At 41.0% G+C, this 24,521-nt stretch overlaps 1 protein-coding gene across 1 annotated transcript in view; it reads left to right on the top strand.

The window, feature by feature from the left end:
- Positions 1–24,521, top strand: part of SCML2 (Scm polycomb group protein like 2) — a 787,256-nt gene that overhangs the window by 106,692 nt on the left and 656,043 nt on the right. The window contains exon 2 of the mRNA XM_053707393.1: positions 4,403–4,483. Coding sequence (XP_053563368.1) covers positions 4,453–4,483 — 31 coding nt within the window. The 5' untranslated portion in view covers positions 4,403–4,452. The remainder of the gene's footprint in view (positions 1–4,402; positions 4,484–24,521) is intronic.

Below are 24,521 nucleotides of genomic sequence, written 5' to 3' on the forward strand. Positions count from 1 at the left end.
AAAGAATTTCTGAAATTATTAATAAGGAATGGGAAAGGCCAGGTATACCGTTCTCTCCTTCCCCTATATTTAAGAAAATGTATCCTTTACCTGACACCGACACGGATGTGTGGCAAACGATTTCTAAGGTGGAGGGAGCTATTTCTACTCTAGCTAAGCGTACGACTATTCCTATTGAGGACAGTTGTGCTTTCAAGGACCCTATGGATAAAAAGTTGGAGGGTCTTCTAAAGAAGCTGTTTGCTCATCAAGGGTTTCTGTTGCAACCAACGGCCTGCATTGTACCAGTTACAACTGCGGCTGCCTTTTGGTTTGATGCCCTAGAAGAGTCTCTTAAGACTGAGACTCCTTTGGAGGAAATATTGGATATAATCAAGGCCCTTAAGCTAGCCAATTCATTTGTTATGGACGCTGCCTTTCAGATTGCCAAGTTGGCGGCTAAGAATGCAGGTTTGGCCATTGTAGCACGCAGAGCCTTATGGTTGAAATCCTGTTCTGCAGATGTATCCTCTAAATCTAAGCTATTAGCTATCCCTTTCAAAGGAAAGACTTTATTTGGGCCTGAATTGAAAGAGATTATCTCTGACATTACGGGAGGTAAGGGTCATCTCCTCCCTCAGGACAAGACGTCCAAACAAAGGAGACAGATTAATTTTCTTTCCTTTGAAATTTCAAGTGTGTCTCTTCTTCCTCTTCCGCTAAACAGGAAGGGAACTTCGCACAGTCCAAGCCCATCTGGAGACCCAATCAGGCTTGGAACAAAAATAAACAACCCAAGAAGCCCGCTGCTGCTCCCAAGACAGCATGAAGGGACAGCCCCCGGTCCGGGACAGGGCCTAGTAGGGGGCAGACTTTCTCTCTTTGTCCAGGCTTGGATAAGAGATGTTCAGGATCCCTGGACACTAGAAATCGTGTCACAGGGGTACCAACTGAAGTTCAAAAATTCCCTTCCAAGGGGAAGGTTTCTTCTTTCACGATTGTCTGTAGACCAGATAAAAAGAGAGGTGTTCTTACGTTGTGTTAAAAGAACTCTCTACTATAGGAGTAATTTGTCCCGTTCCAATACAGGAACAGGGACAGGGGTTTTACTCAAATCTTTTCGTGGTTCCCAAAAAAGAGGGAACGTTCAGACCCATTTTAGATCTTAAATAAGTCTAAATAAGTTTCTCAGAGTCCCATCCTTCAAGATGGAAACGATTCGGACAATTCTTCCATTGATCCAGGAGGGTCAATATATGACTACCGTGGACTTAAATGATGCATATCTTCACATTCCTATTCACAGAGATCATCACCAGTTTCTAAGGTTTGCGTTCCTGGACATACATTTTCAGTTTGTGGCTCTTCCCTTCGTGCTGGCCACGGCTCCCAGGATCTTCACGAAAGTTCTAGGGTCTTTGCTAGCGGTTCTCTGACCGCGGGGCATTGCAGTGGCGCCTTATCTGGACGATATTCTAATCCAGGCGTCCTCCTTTCAACTGACAAAGTCCCATACCGACATGGTTCTGTCCTTTCTAAGGACTCATGGGTGGAAGGTGAATCTAGAAAAGAGTTCATTAATTCCACAGACAAAGGTTCCTTTCCTGGGAACTCTAATAGATTCCGTATCCATTAAAATCTTTTTGACGGAAGTCAGAATGTTAAAGATTCTGGAGACATGCCGACCCCTTCAGTCCACTCTTCGGCCATCAGTGATGGTGGCGGCAATGGACATCATTCCGTTTGCGCATTTTCATCTTAGACCTCTACAACTGAGCATGCTCAGACAGTGGAATGGAGATTATGCAAATTTGTCTCCTCAGATAGATCTGGATCAAGAGACCAGAGACTCTCTTCTTTGGTGGTTGTCGCCGGATCATCTGTCCCAAGGGACGTACTTCCGCAGACCCTTATGGGTGCCAGTTTACTAGGATGGGGGGCAGTCTGGAATTCCCTGAAGACTCAGGGAGTGTGGACTCGAGCGGAGTCTCTACTTCCCATAAATATTCTGGAGTTGAGAGCAATATTCAATGCGCTTCAAGCTTTGCCTCAATTGGCCTCGGCCAAATTCATCCGATTTCAGTTGGACAACATCACGACTGTGGCTTACATCAATCATCAGGGAGGAACAAGGAGTTCCTTGGTGATGACAGAAGTATCCAAGATAATTCGGTGGGCGGAGGCTCACTCTTGTTATCTGTCAGCAATTTACATCCCAGGAGTGGACAACTGGGAAGCGGATCTTTTGAGCAGACAGACGTTTCATCCAGGGGAATGGGAACTTCACCCGGAGGTTTTTGCTACCCTGATTCTCAGGTGGGGCAGACCGGAATTGGATCTGATGGCATCTCGACTGAATGCCAAGCTTCCAAGGTACGGATCCAGGTCCAGGGATCCTCAGGCCAAACTGATAGATGCCTTGGTCGTTCAACCTAGCTTATGTGTTTCCTCCGTTTGCTCTCCTTCCCCGGGTGATTGCTCGGATCAAACAGGAGAGGGCATCAGTGATTCTCATCGCTCCTGCGTGGCCTCGCAGGACTTGGTATGCCGATCTGGTGGACATGTTCTCTCTGCCGCCGTGGAAGCTTCCATTGAGGCAGGACCTTCTCATTCAGGGACCCTTCCATAATCCGAATTTAGTTTCTCTGCAGCTGACTGCTTGGAGATTGAACGCTTGATTTTATCTAAGCGAGGGTTCTCTGATTCGGTCATTGATACCTTGATCCAGGCACGTAAGCCTGTTACTAGAAAGATTTACCATAAGATATGGCATAAATATCTCTATTGGTGCGAATCCAAGGGCTTCTCATGGAGTAGATTTGGGATTCCCAGAATTTTATCTTTTCTCCAAGAAGGATTGGAGAAAGGGTTGTCAGCAAGTTCCTTAAAGGGACAGATTTCTGCTTTGTCCATTTTGCTACACAAACGTCTGGCAGATGTTCCAGATGTTCAATCTTTTTGTCAGGCTCTGACTAGAATCAGGTCTGTATTTAGACCAATTGCTCCTCCTTGGAGTTTGAATTTAGTTCTTAAAGTTCTTCAAGGGGTTCCGTTTGAACCCATGCATTCCATAGATATTAAGTTATTATCTTGGAAAGTTTTATTTTCGGTTGCTATTTCTTCTGCTCGCAGAGTTTCTGAGCTTTCAGCTTTACAATGTGATTTACCTTATCTTATTTTCCATGCTGATAAGGTGGTGTTACGTACCAAACCTGATTTTCTTCCTAAGGTTGTTTCTAACAAGAATCAGGAAATTGTTGTTCCTTCATTATGTCCTAATCCTTCTTCTAAGAAGGAGCATCTGCTACATAACTTGGATGTAGTTCGTGCCTTAAAGTTTTATTTGCAGGCGACTAAGGATTTTCATTAAACATCTTCTTTGTTTGTGGTTTTTACTGGGAAACGTAGGGGTCAGAAAGCTACTGCTACCTCTCTTTCTTTTTGGCTGAAGAGTATCATCCGTTTGGCATACGAGACTGCTGGACAGCAGCCTCCTGAAAGAATTACGGCTCATTCTACTAGGGCTGTGGCTTCCTCATGGGCATTTAAAAATGATGCTATGTTGAACAGATTTGCAAGGCTGCAACTTGGTCGTCTCTTCATACTTTTTCCAAATTTTCCAAATTTGATACATTTGCTTCTTCTGAGGCTGTTTTTGGGAGAAAGGTTCTTCAAGCAGTGGTCCCTTCCGTTTAGGTCCCTGTCTTGTCCCTCCCTTTCATCTGTGTCCTATAGCTTTGGTATTTTATCCCACAAGTAAGGATGAAATCCCTAGACTCATCATATCTTGTAAAAGAAAAGGAAATTTATGCTTACCTGATAAATTTATTTCTTTTACGATATGACGAGTCCACGGCCCACCCTGTTATTTTTCTAAAGACAGGTTTTTATTTTTGTTAAATTTCAGTCACCTCTGCTCCTTGGCCTTTCCTTTCTCTTCCTAACTTCGGTCGAATGACTGGAGGGGGAGGGAAGGGAGGGGCTATATATGCAGCTCTGCTTTGGAGCTCTTTGCCACTTCCTGCTGACCAGGAGGCGATATCCCACAAGTAAGGATGAAATCCGTGGACTCGTCATATCGTAAAAGAAATAAATTGATCAGGTAAGCATAAATTTCCTTTTTAAATAGATCATCTAACAACTCTAATGTATATTTCACTTTGTATAACTCTATAATTTAGGGATTAACACATTTGCTATTAACCTTAGGAACCACCAAATCTCGAGGAGTCAGGCACACGTTGTTATAGGAGACACTTTCCGTATGCTTGTCCATAGGATAATCTAAAGAAGTAAAATTCTAAAACCCTTTCTTGGGACTATTCATATTATGTAGTTAGACTGTTCTTTCTTGAAGAGCTTTTTTAGGCTGGGTTTTGAATGGAATATTGTTTTTTATATTTTTTGTATTTTTTTTTTGTAGGCAGCAACAATAGCATAAGGAAACAAAAAACTAAATTTTGCTCATCCTTTATGAAGAACATCATGAAGAAGACAATTAAAGGTACATTGCAAATTGTTTGCATCTATCTCTCAAGAAGCTGTTTTGATTTTAAGTAGGATATTTCTGTATGATTTGTTGGGGGGGGGGGGGGGTATATTTTGGTGTCATTTTCTGCTTTGCTAATGCAACAATTCTTTTTAGATTATTTATATATTTTATACAAAATAAAAAAAGTGCTAATTACCTGTCCTTTCAATGTAGTTTCTGTCTTACTGTAATGATGCTGCATTTAGCAATAAATGACTGAAGCGCAATTGTACAAAGAAAAGCTAGTGCAGCATCTGATGGTTCAAGAAATAAATATACTTTGGGATTAGTTTTATGTCCTTTGGAACTTGCAAGGTATAAGCTTTGACCTTAAAAGCTAATAAGCCTTAGTACACAAAAATGCAGCTGTATCAGTTAAATAGACCATAAAGTAAAAATTGAACTTTGATGATTCAGATAGAACATGCAGTTTTAAACAACTTTCTAATTTATTTAATTTGGTTTGTGTGCTCTAAAAACCGTCACTTCCTCACTCAAGCTGCACTAAGATTCTTATCTTCTCACTTATTTCCTTCCTTGACTACTGCAGTTCTATCCTCTCTCACAAACTACTGCCTGTATCCAGTGCAGTCCATCATGGATGCTTCTGAAAGGTTAATCTTCCTTACTTATTGTTCCACATCTGCTACACTTCTCTGCCAATACCTCCATTAGCTTCCTTTAGCCTCAAGAAATAAATTCAAAATTTTAACACTAACATACAAGCCCTCACTAACACTGCACCCTCCTGTATTTCTGCCCTTTCTGCAAATACTCCCCAACTCGCCCCCTCTGCTCTGCCCACAACCTACTTTTCTCCTAATCTCTGATTACTTCCTCACACTCTAAATCTGCACTTATCATATGGAACTTTGCTCTGTCAGACTTGTGTCTAGTCTCCAAAGCTTCAAGCGTTTCTCAAAACATATCTGTTCAGAGAGTCATACAACTTGCTTTAAGATGCCTCTCCTGTGTCTGCTCCCTCAAATGTCCCATTTACTTTCTTTAGAATGTAAGCTCACAAGTCCACATGTTACATTGATTTTTTTTATGTAAAGATGGTTTACTCAATGGCAGGGCCCTCTACTCTTTAAAAATTTTGTAAATGTATTGTGATTATTGTACTCAATAGTTGCATAGTTAATGCTAAAGCTTACCGTGACTCAAGGGCAGGGTCCTCTACACCTCCCTACCCTAGGATTCATGTAAATGTATTCTGATTATTGTACTCCATAGTTGCATAACAGCAATACTCTACTGGGAGCTTGTTGCTGATTGGTGGCTGCACATATATGCCTCTTGTCATTGTCTCCCTAGATACTTTCAGTAGTGCATTGCTGCTGCTTCAACAAAATATGCCAAGAGATTGAAGGAAATTTGATAATAGAAGTAAATTGGAAAGTTTTTTAATACTGTACACTCAATCTGAATCATGAATGAAATGTTCATTTTATACCCCTTTAATTTAAAACTATTACACTTTTTTTAATTTGATTAAATTTGACATATACATTTTGTGCAAAATGACAAAAAGGATATAGGTATAGCCATAACTGTACATTTCTACGCATTTGTACAAAAATATTTTGTTTTTGCTTCAGGCTATTGTAAACTTTCTTTATTTGATGGCAATTGTTAAGGTTTTTTGGTCAGGAGTGTGGTGGTTAGTAATTGGGTAGTAAGTAATAGGCAGCTTCCCGGTAAAGTCCAATATCAATGTATTATCCTATTTGAGCTTTAAAAAGAGAATATGCTTCACCCAGTGACTCAGCCCGCTTCAGATTGTTTCTTTCTATTTTAGTTTAAACCTTGGTTATGTTTATTTATTATAGATTGGATTCTTTCTACCGACCAGTATGACTCCATTATGACAAAAAAGTATTGTTTTCCCACGTATGAGTATTGTATTTGTTCTAGTTGCAGTGTATAGTTAACTAAGTTTAACCATTCTTGTAATGAGGGTGTTTGTTTTTCTTTCCTAAGATATGGTGAGTCCACAACATCATCAATTACTAGTGGGAATATCTCTCCTGGCCAGCAGGAGGAGGCAAAGAGCACCACAGCCAATCTGTTAAGTATCACTCCCCTTTCCACAAACCCCAGTCATTCTCTTTGCCTCTGTCAATGGAGGAGGTGAAGTTTTGGTGTCTGAAGAAAACTGGATTTCTTTCACTACAAGCAAGATTTTTTGGGTCTAGCTGTAGTCTACGTTAATCTCTTCAGTGGGGTAGTGGTGGCTTTAAAGCAGTTAGGAACTTGTGAGGTGGGCCTCCCTGCGTTTTCCTAACATTTTGCTGCCCTAGTATAGAAAGCCAGAGTAGGTTTACTCTGTTCTTTCTTTTTCCACAGGTCTCTGTAAGGAGTGGCATCCTTTCACACCGTGTGAGCTGTCCTCCTGCCAGACAGTTAGATGTGCAGGTAAGTGCCTTTTTGTCTTCAGGGTAGAGAGACTGGCACTGAAGGGGTTAAGGAAATCTCTCTTCTGCACTCATATTTGGGACTACAATTATGGGTTCAGGATTAATGCAGGCAGTGAGCAGGCACTTTGGGCATGTGACACAGGAGACTGTAGTTAATCTCCTTTATGGAGAAGGAATTGACTCTCTCTGGTGGCTCAGGGGTTAATTTTTATGCTCTGATGGTTTCTTGGGATTTCAGTCTAGCATACCTGGTTCCTCCGTTTGCTCTCCTTCCACGAGTCATTGCTCGTATCAAACAGGAGAAAGCATCGGTAATTCTAATAGCCCCTGCATGGCCTCGCAGGATCTGGTATGCAGACCTAGTTGAGATGTCATCTCTTCCACCTTGTAGGTTTGCCCTGAGGAAGGACCTTCTAACTCGGGGGCCTTTCCTCCACCTAAATCTCATTTATCTGAAACTGACTGCTTGGAAATTGAACGTTTAGTTCCGTCTAAGCGTAGTTTTTCTCAGTTGGTCATTGAGACCTTGATTCAGGCTTGTAAGTCTGTTACTAGAAAGATTTACCATAAGGTATGGTTTAAATACCTTTATTAGTGTGAATCCAAGTGCTACTCTTGGAGTAGGGTCAGGATTCCTAGAAGGTCTGGAGAAGGGATGTCAGTCAATACTCTGAAAGGTCAGATTTCTGCACTATCTATTTTGTTACGTAAGCGTCTGGTGGATGTGCCAGATGTTCAATCTTTTGGTCAGGCCCTGGTCAGAATCTGGCCTGTGTTTAAGTCTTTTGCTTCTCCTTGGAGCCTTAACCTTGTTCCTAAAGTTTTAAAACAGGCTCCATTTGAGCCTTTGCATTTTATAGATATTAAGTTATTATCTTGGTAGGTTTTGTTTCTTTTTTGCTATCTCTTCTGCTCTGAGAGTTTCGGAACCCTCGGCCTTGCAGTGTGATTTGCCTTACCTTATCTTTCATGAGGATAAGACGGTTTTTCATACTATATTGGTCTCTTCTTATAAGGAATGTCTGTCGCAAAACTTGGATGTTGTGCGTGCTCTAAACCTTTTGCTACAGACGACTAAGGATTTTCACCAGTCTTCTGCCCTGTTTGTTTTCTCAGGAAAGCATGAGGGTCAAAATGCTTCTGTTACTTCTCTTTCTCTCTGGTTGATTAGTATAATTCGTTTTGTTTATGAGAATGTTGGTCAGCAGCCTCCTGAGAGAATTACAGCTCATTCCACTAGGGCTGCCTCTTCTTTTTGGGTCTTCAATCATGAAGCTTCTGTGAAACAGTTTTGCAAGGCTGCAACTTGGTTCTCTCTGTATACTTTCCCAAATTTTATAATTTTGGTACTTTTGCCTTGGATGAGGTTTCTTTTGGGAGAACGGTTCTTCAAGTGGTGGTGCCTTCTGTTTGGGTCTACCTGTCTTGTTCTCCCTCCCTAGTCATCTGTGTCCTCTAGCTTGGGTATTGGTACCCACTTGTAATTGATGACGTTGTGGACTCACCATATCTTTGGAAAGAAAATTGCATACTCTATCTGAATCACGAAAGAAATTTTTTTGGGTTCCATGTTCCTTTAACAGCTTGGCTGATGTGCTCTTTGCCTCCTCCTGCTGGCCAGGAGAGATATTCCTACTAGTAATTGATGATGTTGTGGACTCACCATATCCGGAAAGAAATACATTTATCAGGTAAGCATACATTTTGTTTGTTTTCCAATACCGTGGAATTGGTTTCTTTGCGGAGTTGGTGAATATTGTGAAGAGTGCTTGTTGGAATTTACAAGGCATTTTCACTTTGCTATTTAAAAGATAAATTAAAGGAGTTTTTGGTATTTGACAGTTTAGTAGATTAGTAATAATTGTTTGTAGCAGATTCCAAAATTCTTCTATTAATTTTCATTACCACCAAATATGTAATAGGATACCCCTCTCGCTGCACCCTCTCCAACATCGATCTGTAACCCTTGGATATATCTGGTGTAGTCTATGGGGCGTAAGATACGACCTTGTTAGTATTTTAATGTAAAACTATTACACCTTTATCAGGTGTGTACCTTCTGCTAATGCTTATAAGCTTTTAGGTACAAAGGCTCATGGTTAGCTGAATGGTATTTCCTGCTAAGGATCAATTTGCAAATGAGCATTAGTAGAAAGTACTTTTCAGGACATAAACATCAGTGCATATTTTTTTTTCCAGCCAGAAAATAACTTTTAAAATATTCTATTATTATTATTTCATATGAATGATAGAAAATGTTGAGTATAGTATCCCTTTAAAGACCAGACATGTATTTTCTAGTAGCTTCATTATCATTAACATAATGCTTTTCATGCAAAAATATTGTTAAAGGTGTCATACAGGCAATTTATGAAACCTTACTGAAGGAGTTTCGAACCTGGACAAACAAATGGTCATCTCTAGAGGTGTCCTGGATTGGAAGGGTCCACTCCTTGAAAATTATGTTGCTTCCTAAATTGACTTACTTTTTTCTGTGTATACCTCTCCCGGCCCCTGCTTACCTATTGAACCACTTTCATAAATATTCAACTCCTTCCTTTGACAGGGGAAACCCTCAAGAATATCTATGAAGCAGTTACAGAAACCGATTCAATCTGGAGGACTAGCTGCCCCAAATATTAGCTTGTACTATAGGGCAGCAATGCTGTCTCATGTTACAACTTGGGGGGTTACCAAAGAAGATGCCAGATGGCGACAACTTGAACAGACTACGCTGCCTGCAAATATAAACCTAGAAGATGGCGGGAATTAGCAATCCCATTGTTAGAGCAGGTCTCTGAGGCTCTGGAGAGAACTTAGACATTTAGAAAAGGTCGCCCCACACCCATCACCAATATATTCCCTTAAAGCTTTACTATTCTGCCTCCCTGACTCGCATCCCTTTTGCTGGCACTCTTTTGGGATAAATAGGATTCACGATTTGTACGGTAGGGACAGCCTGACGCTCTTGGCTTTGGACCTCCCTGAATGTGATATTCCCAAAAATCTCTATTTTGAGCACTTCAGATTAGTCTCTATGATTAGTGCCTTGGGGTTCCTGAGACTGGGACTGTGGGGCCTGACGCAGTGGGAGAGAAAATGGCTCTCAAGAGAACCTCTCTATAAAGCATTAACCATTCATTATAGGATGCTCCTTAACTCCCCCTCTTTTACTAAATCATATCACACTTTGGCATGGGAGAAAGAAATGGGATCTGGTCACATAGAATCAGACTGGCAGAACGCTATAATGGCTACAAAATCTGCTGTTCACTGTGTCACTGTATATGAAATCTTTATTAAATTGCTCCTAAAATGGCACAAAGTCCCGGTATCACTGCATAAGATGTTCCCTCAGAGGTCGGCACTGTGCTGGAGGGGGTACGGAGAGATGGGTATCCAGTTACACATCTGGTGGACGTGTATCACAATGAGAAGACTCTGTCTTAAAATAAGGGGACTCCTGCGACAACTGGGATTTTTTCAGAGATTTACGGTTGATATGGCCCTCTTCCACCTGGGATTGGATGGATTACACAAACCTGCAAAAACTTTATGTATTCTAATTTTGCTTGCCACAAAACTGGTCATAGCTAGGAACTGGTTGACTAATACTCATATTTCACAGAAAATGGTGACAGAGACTTTGATTTACTTACTTAGTATGGAGGAATACTCCTTTAGAGCTAAGGGTAGACTTGGACATCACGGTTTAGTGTGGATAGCGTGGGATGAATGGGAAAGAAGGCAAAAACCCAACATACTCTCCCCATAGCTTCACATATGCTTACTAATAAAGTTATTTGCTCTCCCTGCTGGGTTTTCTCTTTCCCCTTATTTCTGTTCCTACTCTTTCTTGTCCTCTTTGCTAGCGTCCTGGACATGAACATTCACAATTTTTTAAAGAGATAATAAGATGTGTTTATGTGTTATATACGTTCTAACATTTATAGTGTTTTTGTAGTTTTATTATGATCATTATATTTCTAAATCTTTAATTTGTTATATAACTATGTTATGCATAAGATGTTTTGTATGTTTAATATCATATACTTTGGAAATGTCAATGAGGTGTGGTCCTAATTATAAAACTTAAGTTGCATGGGACTGGGTAAAGGTCTCAGTGTACCACATGCCTATACATTGACATCTCGCACATTTATATTGTGGAAAATTTAAATTGGAAGATGCAGAGTCTAGAGAAAAAACAAAAAGAGGATACACAGCACTTTCAGGAATGATTACTTTCTTTTGCAAGATGTACCGAGTCCACGGTTTCATCCTTACTTGTGGGATATTATCCTTCCTAACAGGAAGTGGCAAAGAGAGCACCACAGCAGAGCTGTCTATATAGCTCCCCCCTTAACTCCACCCCCCAGTCATTCTCTTTGCCGGCTCTAAGCAAGAAGGGTAAAGTGAAAGAGGTGATAAGCTGTTAGTTTTTATTTTATCTTCAAGCAAGAGATACACTTGGATTTTTTGGGGTTTTTATAACCCACATGGCTGTAAAAACGCTTGGTAGTTTGTTCTGATGGCCCTAGTAACATCAAGTGCGGTGGGCGGGGCCTAATTTCACGCCTCTGTTGCGCCGTTATTTTATATAGACAAGCAGCAAGCTACAATACTGCAGGGTCCTGTGAACTTCTGGGGCCTAATCGAATCTTTATCCCCACATTATTGATCCCTAAGGGCAGGTAGGAGCCACAGCAGAGCTGTGGCAAGGTGCTGACAAGGTTTTTTACCGTTTTTTGACACTTTGTCAATCCGGTTTGCATATTTGGGGGTTAATTGCTTCAATACTTGTGGTGCAATCTTACCAAAGTTTAGTGAGTCTACTACAAAAATTATGGAAAATTTGAGTGAATTTTGTTTTTTTTTTTTAAACAATTTTTTATTGAAGTCGTAGTCAAATACAATATATAAAGGTATACCCAAAACATTTACAAATAGTTGTATACATAATACTATTGGCAAAGTAATATATTCAAATATTCCAGGTGTAGCTATAAAATGTGGGTTATCATGTAAAGGGACTTCAGTTTTATCATAGAGTATCTTAACATTAACAAAAGCAAAAATGAACCTCTCCCAGCTAAATAAATGAAATATTAAAGTATTTACTCATATAAAAATAGGGCTAGAGAGGGGATGACTCTAAAGTTTTATGGGGGAGGGGGATGCAGCGGGCGAGAGCCGCTCAATATAAAATAGGGGGGGGGGAAGGAGGGGGAGAAGGAGGGCGGAGCCAGGTAGCATGTGAAATCAATAAATATACTAAAGATTTAGGGCTTGTAAGTACTCTATTAAACAGAATTATAACAATATTATTTAGAAACGTCTAAGAAGTGTATGTTTCGTCTAGAAACGAACAGACTAATTTCTCTGTCATCATGCATGCCATTAGGTATTATATACATGTCTCAGATCAAGCTCATTAAATCAACTATTATGCTGAGCCGTGCCTTCCCAGTGAACACGGCCCAGCAGCGTTTACAATATCCAAAAGTGAGGTTATAGTGCACCTTAAAAGTGGTAGTATCATATTAAAAGCTAAGGGTTCAACAGATATAGAGCAGACATATACTAATATTGGATAAGCTGGAACATGAGGGTGAAAGCTACATCTTTACTAGTTATGTGTCTATACCCCTTGACAGTCTAAAGGACTTAGGTTAGAGGGATTAGTTTCCCAGATGAGTTGAAAAAAGAAGGAAAGAATGTTATGCTGAATATGTTTGTTAAACATTTAAATTCTTATATGTAGTAGTTGGTAAACATGAAATATCCTATTAAGCAAACTCTCCAATACCCAGGTTAAATGAAATGCTGAAATTACCAAGCTGGGGTATACTGTAGAGTTGTCAGAGATTAGAGTGATTGCTATGGTATCGCATACACATGGAGCTACTCTAAAGATCAATTTCTAAACAATCCTGTAAAGCTACTTGCTATCTACATTTGGTATAATATGCTCTACCTATGTGCTATTATGGTGTCTCATTATTCTGGTCAAACATATAGATTTAGGCAATCATGTAAAACAACATAAGCACCACCATTAGAAAGGCTTGCATACATAAAACATTACCATGTAATATATAACCATGTCTAAGTTGCAAGTACGGAGTAATACATTATTCAAGTTTGAGATATGTAGGACTCAGCATAGACCAAACTCTATGTAGCAGTTGGAACAAGCGTAATGGGATTATGTAAGGGGTTAAAGAGGAGGAGACTACGTGCTACTATGACCTGGAAGGTCTCATACTAAGAACTCCACAATCATATACTTCTTTGTCTCTAATAACAGATTAAATATGTGGGAGCTGATGCTCAAAGTACGCTAAAAAGAATACTCACTACGAATTATAATTAAAGGTTAGGAGGAATGTATATACGCTATAGTATCCCCACCCCTGAGATATATGGAGGAAACTAAATATGGCCCTAGGGTCATGTAGTAGCAGTAATATGGGTGAAATGTATTTAAGTTAGGGGCCTATTATATGCTAGCTGCAAGCGGTAATAGAAGGAGTACAATTTAAATGGTATTAAACTACAGCAAGATACAAGAGAAACTGAAAGTTGAATATAAAAGGTCAGTATAAGTCCAGCTTCTAATAGCAAATATATGGTATAGGTCAGCCACTGGAATGAGTTAAATATTATACTACTGGAGCTTTAACAGACCTTTTGGAGCATATATATGAATATATAACATCTTAATACAGTATTTAACAGAATTGGTGAGTGCTATGAGAACTGTGGAAAGATAAACAAACATGTTGGCTAAGCTAGTGCTATTCTAGCTGGGAATGAAAAATTGGCCATAGAATACCTAAATAGCCACAACTGAAGCTCAAGAAACATCAGATTATACAGTTTAAGCATGGTAACATTAACATTGGGCTGCGGGGGTGTAATAGCCAAAAGTTCTGCAAAAGGCATGTAGAGTTTTTTTCCTCCCACCGGCTTAGGGAGAATGAATATGAAAAGTGTAGCATCATTCCCTTAGCCTATACCCCGTAGGACAGACTTCAAACCCAATGATACTGCGAGGCATAGCTTGGGGCCAGGCCATTGTTGGATCTCCAATCTCTGCAGGGACAGTTCCAACATTTCTGCTGCTCTCGGTATAGAAGGCTCTTCATGATAGCCGGTGAACTGCCGCTGAGCTAGGATCACTCGAAACTGGCCGAGAGCTGTATGAATAAAGTGCGCCTGTTCCGGGAAAGAGTTATGCCGCCATTGCTGCAGTAGTTCTGTGCTTAGTCCTATAGTAGCTGATCTATGCGGCATAGCTGGGGGAACAAGAGAGGTGTCGACCATCTCAGCAGCAGGTAATCTCCAGTAACAGTCAGGACTGCAGGACTGTGCTCTTCCTCTCGCCTCATCCCAACCACCTTGGGCTACTACTAGCCAAACGAGTCGGCCTCTGCTCTGTGTTAGCGCACCCGACTGACAGCTACCGGGAGGGCCCGATTTCACAGGTAAATCAGTGTACTGCGACTCCCTAGACTGAACAGGACATGTATTCAGAATAAGTGACACGTCAGGAAAGCAGTCTATTATATGAGGCAGCAGTTCTTCCGAGGAGCACATGTAATCAATCGGATCAATATTTGCCGAACAGAGCTCCGGGTCAGGAGGAGAGGAGACTAATGAAGCAAACTCTGAGTGCAGAGAAGCTAGCAAGTCCTCCATTTTGCTGCAGTATGCTGCTTCGAATTTTTCCAGCGCCATTTTGATATCGCTGTAAGATTCATCCATTGTTAGCTGCGGTCTCCTTAGTAATGTGGTCAATTAGTTGACCCGGTTTCTCCGGGAGGAGTAAAGTGTTCTTTAATCCGGTTCCAGTGGTTAGGAGTTATGTATAGTCAGTACAGGTATACTTATGGCAGTATATGTAGGTCCCATATCGGCTGGCAAGATTGTTCGTTGCAATTAAATTTACAGAGCAAATCTCTTATTACTCTTAGTGACCCAATAGATAGCTTGGGATATTTGTGTGCTAGGGGTGCAATTTATAGTAGAAAACTTTGAAATAACCCCTGTTAATAGAGTTTAGCCGAGGGAGCTCTCATGATAGACGTCTGTTAGCTTCGGCAGTTGGCTCCGCCCCCCAATTTGAGTGAATTTTAAGCAGTTTTGCAGTTTGTGTATGCCTTTTTTTTCTCTTAAAGGCACAGTACCGTTTTTTTTCCCATTAAATAAAGTGTTTTCCAAGCTTGCTTGTCTCATTACTAGCCTGGTCAACATGTCTGACATTGAGGAAACTCATTGTTCAATTTGTTTAGAAGCCATTGTGGAACCCCCTCTTAGAATGTATCCCACTTGTACTGATATGTCTATAAATTGCAAACAGCATATTTTGACTTATAAGAGTTTGGCACTGGATGATTCTCAGACAGAAGTAAATCAGGTTTTGTCATCTAGTTCTCCCCAAGTGTCACAACCAGTAACGCCCGCACAAGCGACGCCAAGTACCTCTAGTGCGTCTAATTCTTTCACCTTGCAAGATATAGCCTCAGTTATGAATACTACCCTCACAGAGGTTTTATCTAAACTGCCTGGGTTGCAAGGGAAGCGCAGTAGCTCTGGGTTAAGAACGAATGCTGAGCCTTCTGACGCTTTAGTAGCCGTATCCGATATACCCTCACAAAGTTCAGAGGTAGGGATGAGGGATTTGCTATCTGAGGGAGAGATTTCAGATTCAGAAAAGATGTTCCCTCAGACTGATTCAGATATGACAGCATTTAAATTTAATCTAGAACACCTCCGTTTATTGCTCAGGGAGGTTTTAGCGACTAAATAATTGTGACCCTAACGGATAATTGTGACCCTATTGTAGTTCCAGAGAAATTGTGTAAAATGGACAAATATTTAGAGGTTCCTGTTTACACTGATGTTTTTCCGGTCCCTAAGAGGATTTCGGACATTGTTACTAAGGAGTGGGATAGACCAGGTATTCCGTTCTCTCCCCCTCCTGTTTTTAAGAAAAAGTTCCCCATTTCTGACACCATAAAGGACTCATGGCAGACGGTCCCTAAGGTGGAGGGAGCTATTTCTACTCTGGCTAAGCGTACAACTAATACCTATTGAAGACAGTTGTGCTTTCATTGATCCTATGGATAAAAAGTTAGAGGGTCTCCTAAAGAAATTTTTTGTTCATCAGGGTTTTCTTCTTCAACCTATAGCGTGCATTGTTCCGGTAACCACTGCAGCTGCTTTTTGGTTTGAGGCTCTAGAAGAGGCTCTTCAGATGGAGACCTCACTAGATGATATTTTGGACAGAATTAAGGCCCTTAAGTTGGCTAATTCTTTTATTACAGACGCCGCTTTTCATCTTGCTAAGTTAGCGGCAAAGAATTCAGGTTTTGCCATTTTTGCACGAAGAGCGTTATGGCTTAAGTCCTGGTCAGCTGATGTGTCATCTAAATCTAAGCTTTTGACCATCCCTTTCAAAGGTACTGAAAGAGATCATTTCAGACATCACTGGAGGGAAGGGTCATGCCCTCCCTCAAGATAAGTCAAATAAGACAAGGACCAAACAAAATAATTTTTGTTCCTTTCGAAACTTCAAGGGTGGTCCCGCTTCCTCTTCCCCTGCTGCAAAGCAAGAGGGGAACTTTGATCAATCCAAGCCAACCTGGAGACCTAACCAGGCTTGGAACAAGGGTAAACAGGCCAAAAAGCCTGCTGCTGCCACTAAGACAGCATGAAGGGGTAGCCCCCGATCCGGGACCGGATCAAGTAGGGGGCAGACTTTCTCTCTTTGCTCAGGCCTGGGCAAGAGACGTTCAGGACTCCTGGGCCGTAGAAATTGTAACCCAGGGGTATCTCCTAGATTTCAAAGATTCTCCTCCAAGGGGGAGATTCCATCTTTCTCAATTGTCTGTAAAGCAGACAAAAAGAGAGGTGTTCTTACGCTGTGTAGAAGACCTTTTTACCATGGGAGTGATCTGCAAAACCGAAAACAGAACAGGGGCAAGGTTTCTACTCCAACCTGTTTGTGGTTCCCAAAAAAGAGGGAACCTTCAGACCAATTCTAGATCTCAAGATCCTAAACCAATTCCTAAGAGTTCCATCCTTCAAGATGGAGACCATTCGGACTATTTTACCAATGATCCAGGAGGGTCAATATATGACTACCGTGGATCTAAAGGATGCGTATCTACACATTCCTATCCACAAAGATCCTCAGGTTTGCCTTTCTGGACAGGCATTACCAGTTTGTGGCTCTTCCCTTCGGGTTGTCCACGGCACCAAGAATCTTCACAAAGGTGCTAGGGTTTCTTCTGGCAGTCCTAAGGCAGAGGGGCATAGCAGTGGCGCCTTATCTAGACGGCATCCTAATTCAAGCGTCGACTTTCCAACTTGCCAAGTCTCACACGGACTTAGTATTGGCCTTTCTAAGATCTCATGGGTGGAAGGTGAACGTGAAAAAGAGTTCTCTTATTCCTCTCACAAGAGTTCCATTCCTGGGAACTCTGATAGATTCGGTGGACATGAAAATATTTCTGACGGAGGTCAGGAAATCAAAGATTTTAACCACCTGCCGAGCTCTTCATTCCATTCCTCGGCCGTCAGTGGCTCAGTGTATGGAGGTAATCAGACTTATGGTAGTGGCAATGGACATAGTTCCGTTTGCTCGCTTGCATCTCAGACCACTGCAACTATGCATGCTCAAACAGTGGAATGGGGATTATGCAGATTTATCTCCTCAGATAAATCTGGATCAAGAGACCAGAGACTCTCTTCTTTGGTGGTTGTCACAGGATCACCTGTCCAGGGGAATGTGTTTCCGCAGGCCAGCGTGGGTTATTGTGACGACGGACGCCAGCCTACTGGGCTGGGGTGCAGTCTGGAATTCCCTAAAAGCACAGGGTTTGTGGACTCGGGAGGAGGCCCTCCTACCGATAAATATTCTGGAATTAAGAGCAATATTCAATGCTCTTCAGGCGTGGCCTCAGCTGGCTTCGGCCGGATTCATTAGGTTTCAGTCGGACAACATCACGACTGTAGTTTATATCAATCATCAGGGGGGAACAAGAGTTCCTTGGCGATGATAGAAGTTTCCAGGATCAGCGATCTATATCCGAGGGGTGGAGAACTGGGAGGCAGATTTTCTAAGTCGTCAGACTTTTCATCCGGGGGAGTGGGAGCTCCATCCGGAGGTGTTTCCTCAACTGGTTCAGCTATGGGGCACACCAGAATTGTATCTGAAGGCGTCTTGTCAGAACGCCAAACTTCCTTGTTGCGGATCCAGGTCAAGGGATCCTCAGGCAGTACTGATAGATGCTCTAGCAGTACCCTGGTCGTTTAACCTGGCTTATGTGTTTCCACCATTCCCTCTCCTTCCGCGTCTGATTGCCAGAATCAAACAGGAGAGAGCTTCTGTGATTTTGATAGCACCTGCGTGGCCACGCAGGACTTGGTATGCAGACCTGGTGGATATGTCATCTCTGCCACCATGGACTCTGCCACTGAGATCGGACCTTTTGGTTCAAGGTCCATTCAAGCATCCAAATCTAATTTCTCTGCAACTGACTGCTTGGAGATTGAACGCTTGATTTTATCAAAGCGGGGTTTCTCTGAGTCGGTCATAGATACCTTGATTCAGGCTCGAAAGCCTGTCATCAGGAAGATCTATGATAAGATATGGCGTAAATATCTTTTTTGGTGCGAATGCAAAGGCTACTCATGGAGTAAGATCAGGATTCCTAGGATTTTGTCTTTTCTCCAAGACAGATTGGAGAAAGGATTGTCCGCTAGTTCCTTAAAGGGACAGATATCTGCTTTGTCTATTCTGTTGCACAAGCGTCTGGCAGATGTTCCAGACGTTCAGGTTTTTTGTCAGGCTTTAGTTAGAATTAAGCCTGTGTTTAAACCTGTTGCTCCGCCATGGAGTCTAAATTTAGTTCTTAAAGTTCTTCAGGGGGTTCAGTTTGAACCCATGCATTCCATAGATATTAAGCTTCTATCTTGGAAAGTTCTGTTTCTAGTTGCTATCTCTTCAGCTCAAAGAGTTTCTGAACTATCTGCATTACAATGTGACTCGCCTTATCTTGTTTTTCATGCTGATAAGGTGGTTTTGCGTACCAAACCTGGGTTCCTCCCTAAGGTTGTTTCTAACAGGAATATCAATCAGGAAATTGTTGTTTCTTTTCTGTGTCCTAATCCTTCTTCTAAGAAGGAACGTCTTTTGCACAACTTGGACGTGGTTCGTGCCTTGAAGTTTTATTTGCAGGCAACCAAAAATTTTCGCCAATCATCTTCTTTGTTTGTTGTCTATGCTGGAAAACGTAGAGGTGAAAAGGCTACGGCTACCTCTCTTTCCTTTTGGCTGAAAAGCATCATCCGTTTGGACAGCAGCGGTGGCTTCCACATGGGCTTTTAAAAATGATGCTTCTGTTGAACAGATTTGTAAGGCTGCGACTTGGTCTTCGCTTCTTACCTTTTCCAAATTTTACAAATTTGATACTTTTGCTTCTTCGGAGGCTATTTTTGGGAGAAAGGTTTTGCAAGCAGTTGTGCTTTCCGTTTAGGTTCCTGTCTTGTCCCTCCCTTCATCCGTGTCCTAAAGCTTTGGTATTGGTATCCCACAAGTTAGGATGAATCCGTGGACTCGGTACATCTTGCAAAAGAAAACAAAATTTATGCTTACCTGATAAATTCCACGGCCCGCCCTGTCTATTCAAGACAGATAGTATTTTTTATGTAAACTTCAGTCACCTCTGCACCTTATAGTTTCTCGTTTTCTTCCTTGGCCTTCGGTCGAATGACTGGGGGGTGGAGTTAAGGGGGGAGCTATATAGACAGCTCTGCTGTGGTGCTCTCTTTGCTACTTCCTGTCAGGAAGGACAATATCCCACAAGTTAGGATGAATCCGTGGACTCGGTACATCGAAAAAGAAAGAAATTTATCAGGTAAGCATAATTTTTGTTTTTGAAGCAGTTTTGGAAAATTTGTGCTCTTTTTTTTATTTCTTAAAGGCGCAGTACACGTTTCTCAAAAAATTGTTTAAATCAATAAATACAGTGTTTAACTACTGACATTGAGGAATCTCATTGTTCTATGTGTTTAGAAGCCATTGTGGAACCCCCTCTTACATTGTGTACCTCTTGTACTGAAAGGGCCTTACATTGTAAAAAGCATATTTTAGGTCAAGAAAGTCTCTGCCACTGTGGAAACTTCCTTTTAGACAGGACCTTCTCATTCAAGGTCCTTTCCAACATCCAAATCTAATTTCTCTGCAGCTGTTTGGAGATTGAACGCTTGATTTTATCTAAGCGAGGATTCTCTGATTCAATCCTCGATACTTTGATACATGCTCGAAAGCCTGTCACTGGAAAAATCTATCATAAGATATGACGTAAATAGCTTTATTGGTGTGAATCCAAGGGTTACTCATGGAGTAAAGTTAGGATTCCCAGGATTCTGTCTTTTCTCCAAGAAGGATTGGAGAAAGGGTTATCAGCAAGTTCTTTAAAGGGACAAATTTCTGCTTTGTCAATTTTGCTTCACAAACGTTTGTCAGATGTGCCAGATGTTCAGTCTTTTTGTCAGGCTCTAACTAGAATTACGCCTGTATTTAGACCAATTACTCCTCCGTGTAGTTTGTATTTAGTTCTTCGAGTTCTTCAAGGGTTTCCGTTTGAACCCATGCATTCCATAGATATTAAATTGTTATCTTGGAAAGTTCTGTTTTTAGTTGCTATTTCCTCGGCTCGAAGAGTTTCTGAGCTTTCAGCGTTACAATGTGATTTGCCTTATCTTATATTTCATTCTGATAAGGTGGTTTTACGTACCAAACCTGGATTTCTTCCTAAGGTTGTTTCAAATAAGAATATTAATCAGGAAATTGTTGTTCCTTCCTTGTGTCCTAATCCTTCTTCTAAGAAGGAGCGTCTGTTACATAACCTGGACGTGGTCCGTGCCTTGAAGTTTTACTTACAGGCGACTAAGGATTTCTGTCAATCATCTCCATTATTCATTGTTTATTCTGGAAAGCGTAGGGGTCAGAAAGCTACGGCTACCTCTCTTTCTTGTTGGCTGAGGAGTATCATCCGCCTGGCCTTTGAGACTGCTGGATAGCAGCCTCCTGAAAGAATTACGGCTCATTCTACTAGGGCTGTGGCTTCCACATGGGCCTTTAAAAACGATGCTTCTGTTGAACAGATTTGTAAGGCTGCGACTTGGTCGTCCCTTCATATTTTTTCCAAATTTTCCAAATTTGATACTTTTGCTTCTTCTGAGGCTTTTTTTGGGAGGAAAGTTCTTCAAGCAGTGGCGCCTTCCGTTTAGGTCTCTGTCTTGTCCCTCCCTTTCATCCGTGTCCTGTAGCTTTGGTACTGTATTCCACAAGTAAGGATGAAATCCATGGACTTGTTGTATCTTGTAGAAGAAAAGGAAATTTATGCTTACCTGATATAGTAATTTCTTCTACGATATGACGAGTCCACGGCCCTCCCTGTCCTTTTAAGACAGATTATATTTTATTTTTAGAACTTCAGTCACCTCTGCACCTTTTAGCTTTTCCTTTCTCTTCCTAAACCTTCAGTCGAATGATTGGGGGTGGAGGGAAGGGAGGAGCTATATATATATATATACAGCTCTGCTGTGGTGCTCTTTGCCACTTCCTGTTAGCAGGAGGATAATATCCCACAAGTAAGGAGGAAATCCGTGGACTCGTCGTATCGTAGAAGAAATCAATTTATCAGGTAAGCATAAATTTCCTGTTTTTGCTTTGTTCCATCACAAGTAAAACTATATGAGTAATCCCTGTTGTGGCGCTCTTATATCCCCACCTTTTGACTATAAGTCATTCCTTCTATTCAACACTACAGTGAGCCTAATGCCAACTAGAATCTGACATCTGGCTTGCTGGGTTGCTCATTACAAACATTTTACTCTTTGAATACATAGCATCATCAGTAGTATTCAAGCACCCAACTCTCACGAAGGATACAAAGTAAAAGAACTATCCTGAATGGACGAATACTCGTCATATGACCAGAAGTCGAAAGAGAAAATACAAGGAGTTCGCAAACGGGGTTTGTTCCAGCAACAAACAGTGAGTCGCTGAATCTCTTCACGTCGGAGCCTGTGCACAGCTGAAGATTTCTTGCATTATTTGTCTAGAAACGGTAACTCACAACAGCAGCATAAATACCTGCACACTAATCTTCTGAAAAAACAAAAGATCCGGCAAACCTCAAGGCATTTTTTGAAAGAAAGTCTCTTTTATTGCAGGGAAAAATACAGGCTTAAAACGTGTATAAAACGTATATAAAACAAAAAAAGTGAAGGGGGTCACAGCAGGACTAGTTACATAGTCTCACGCGTTTCGGCTTCCAACCAGCCTTACTCATAGACATAATCACTCTCAACCATTCAGGGCTTAAATAGCCCTAAGCTGATTGAAAATACCGGTCCTGCTGTGATCATGATTATATTTAAAGGGACCACACCATAGTACATTGAGAGGCAAATACCCTTATGACACTAATCACAATACTGCATATTTACAAAAAGGAAAGGTAAATATAAGGTTATAAGTTTATATAAAACATAATGGTTACGTAAAAAAGTATATCTTATCTCTAAGCATAACTATATTAATTCTATACTTGGAATAAAGGTATATTAGGGTTACGTTGGGTTCTTTATAATTATACTCTGAATGTTTTGGGGGTGTTTTGGAAAACATTATATAAAATGCTGCTATTTCAAAATAATTCAACCCTTCTTTCCCAAATAATCAAATATATACTCAACTGTTAGCCCTGTTAATTTTACCTACATATTACTTTACCTAAACATTTTAAAGTCCACCAAAATGTACCATCAATATGCAAGTGTTTGTGCACAACTTAATAATTCGCAACCAAACTACTCTATGGTGCTTTATTTATTATTATATACACATATCTCCTAGCTATAATCAATAAATCGACCCTAAGCTAAACGTGAGGAACATAATGTCTTTAAATTAAATACATAAATCATCTTCTATGCCAAAAGTTAATGACATCGTGATCTATATTCAGACCACCTGGTCTGCGAGTTTTTAACTGGAAAATCCAGTAAGCTTCTCTAAACAAAACTCTCTGTGCTCTGTCACCCCCCCTGGAAGAGGGTCTTACATACTCAATGATCTGCCATTTTAAACTACTCACATCTCGATTGTGCACCTGAATAAAATGCTGTGTCAAGCCTGAGCATTCAATTGATAGTTCAATATTTCTTAGGTGCTCACGTATACGTGTTCGTGCTTCTCTCGTTGAGCACCCAACGTATTGCTTGTCACATAAAGAGCATTCTACAAGATACACAATATGTGTGGTTCTACAGTTGGTCAGATCAAGAATATTATACACTCTCTGAGTCATTTTGGACTGAAAGGTGCGTGTAGTCTTTGCATAGCTGCATGCTATGCACTTGCTATAGTGACACTTATAATGACCTTTTACTTGAAGCCAACTACTTGTAGATGTATTATCAATCTTTAACATACTCGGTGAGAGTATATTCCCTAGGGTACAACCCCTTTTGGCAACAAATTTACATCCTTCTGAGGTATAGTTCCTCAAGCTGTCTTCTGCCGACAGTATGGGAAGATGTTTGTTTACTATTTCACAGATAGTCCCAAACTGAGGGCTAAATGTGGTAACAAAAGTAGGTTTATCCTTATCAAACTTATTGGTAACTTGTCCATGGCAATTTCCATGTATCAAGTCACTTCTGAGCATCCTGCTTACTTCAAGGTAAGCTCTGTTAATTACTTTGTTTTTGTACCCTCTTTCTCTTAGTTGGTTTTTTAGGATAATACTCTCATTTTCAAAGTCAAGATCCCTCGAGCAGTTCCGTTTAATACGGATAAACTGACCCTTGGCAATACCAAAACCCGTGTGTGAGGGATGGTTGCTACGGGCATGCAAGAATGCATTAGATGCAATTGGTTTACGATACAGAGTTGTATCAATTTGACCACTAGACACATCTCCCATAAGGATAATATCAAGATAAGGAATTTGAGAACCATGGTATTCAAAAGTGAATTCCAGATTTACTCTGTTGTCATTCAAGAAGTTCACAAATTCCTGTGCTTCGGCCTGTGTACCCGTCCAGATCAGCAGCAAGTCATCTATGTATCTTTTATACACTTTGATGTACTTCCTGTAGGGGTTTCTCTCCGCATAGACGTGGGACCGCTCCCACCAACCCATAAAGAGGTTGGCGTACGCTGGGGCAAACTTAGCCCCCATAGCGGTCCCACGTCTCTGCAGAAAGAATTCACCACTGAATTCAAAAAAATTATGACTGAGCAAAAACTCAATAGCTCTCAACAGAAAGCTCTTTAATCCATCATCATAATCGCTATACATGTTCAAAACATTTTCAATGGCAACTAGACCACAAGAGTGTGGGATAGCAGAGTACAATCCGACCACATCTATTGTTAGCCATGAGCAGTTTGCATCCCATTGAACTTCCTCCAATGTCTTTAGGAGATGTGTTGTATCCCTAACAAAAGAGGGCAACAAGTGTACAAATGGCTGCAGTAGAGACTCGACCCAGCCGGACAA

The sequence above is a fragment of the Bombina bombina genome, chromosome 3, assembly GCF_027579735.1.
Source record: "Bombina bombina isolate aBomBom1 chromosome 3, aBomBom1.pri, whole genome shotgun sequence".
NCBI classification, from domain to species: Eukaryota; Metazoa; Chordata; class Amphibia; order Anura; family Bombinatoridae; genus Bombina; species Bombina bombina.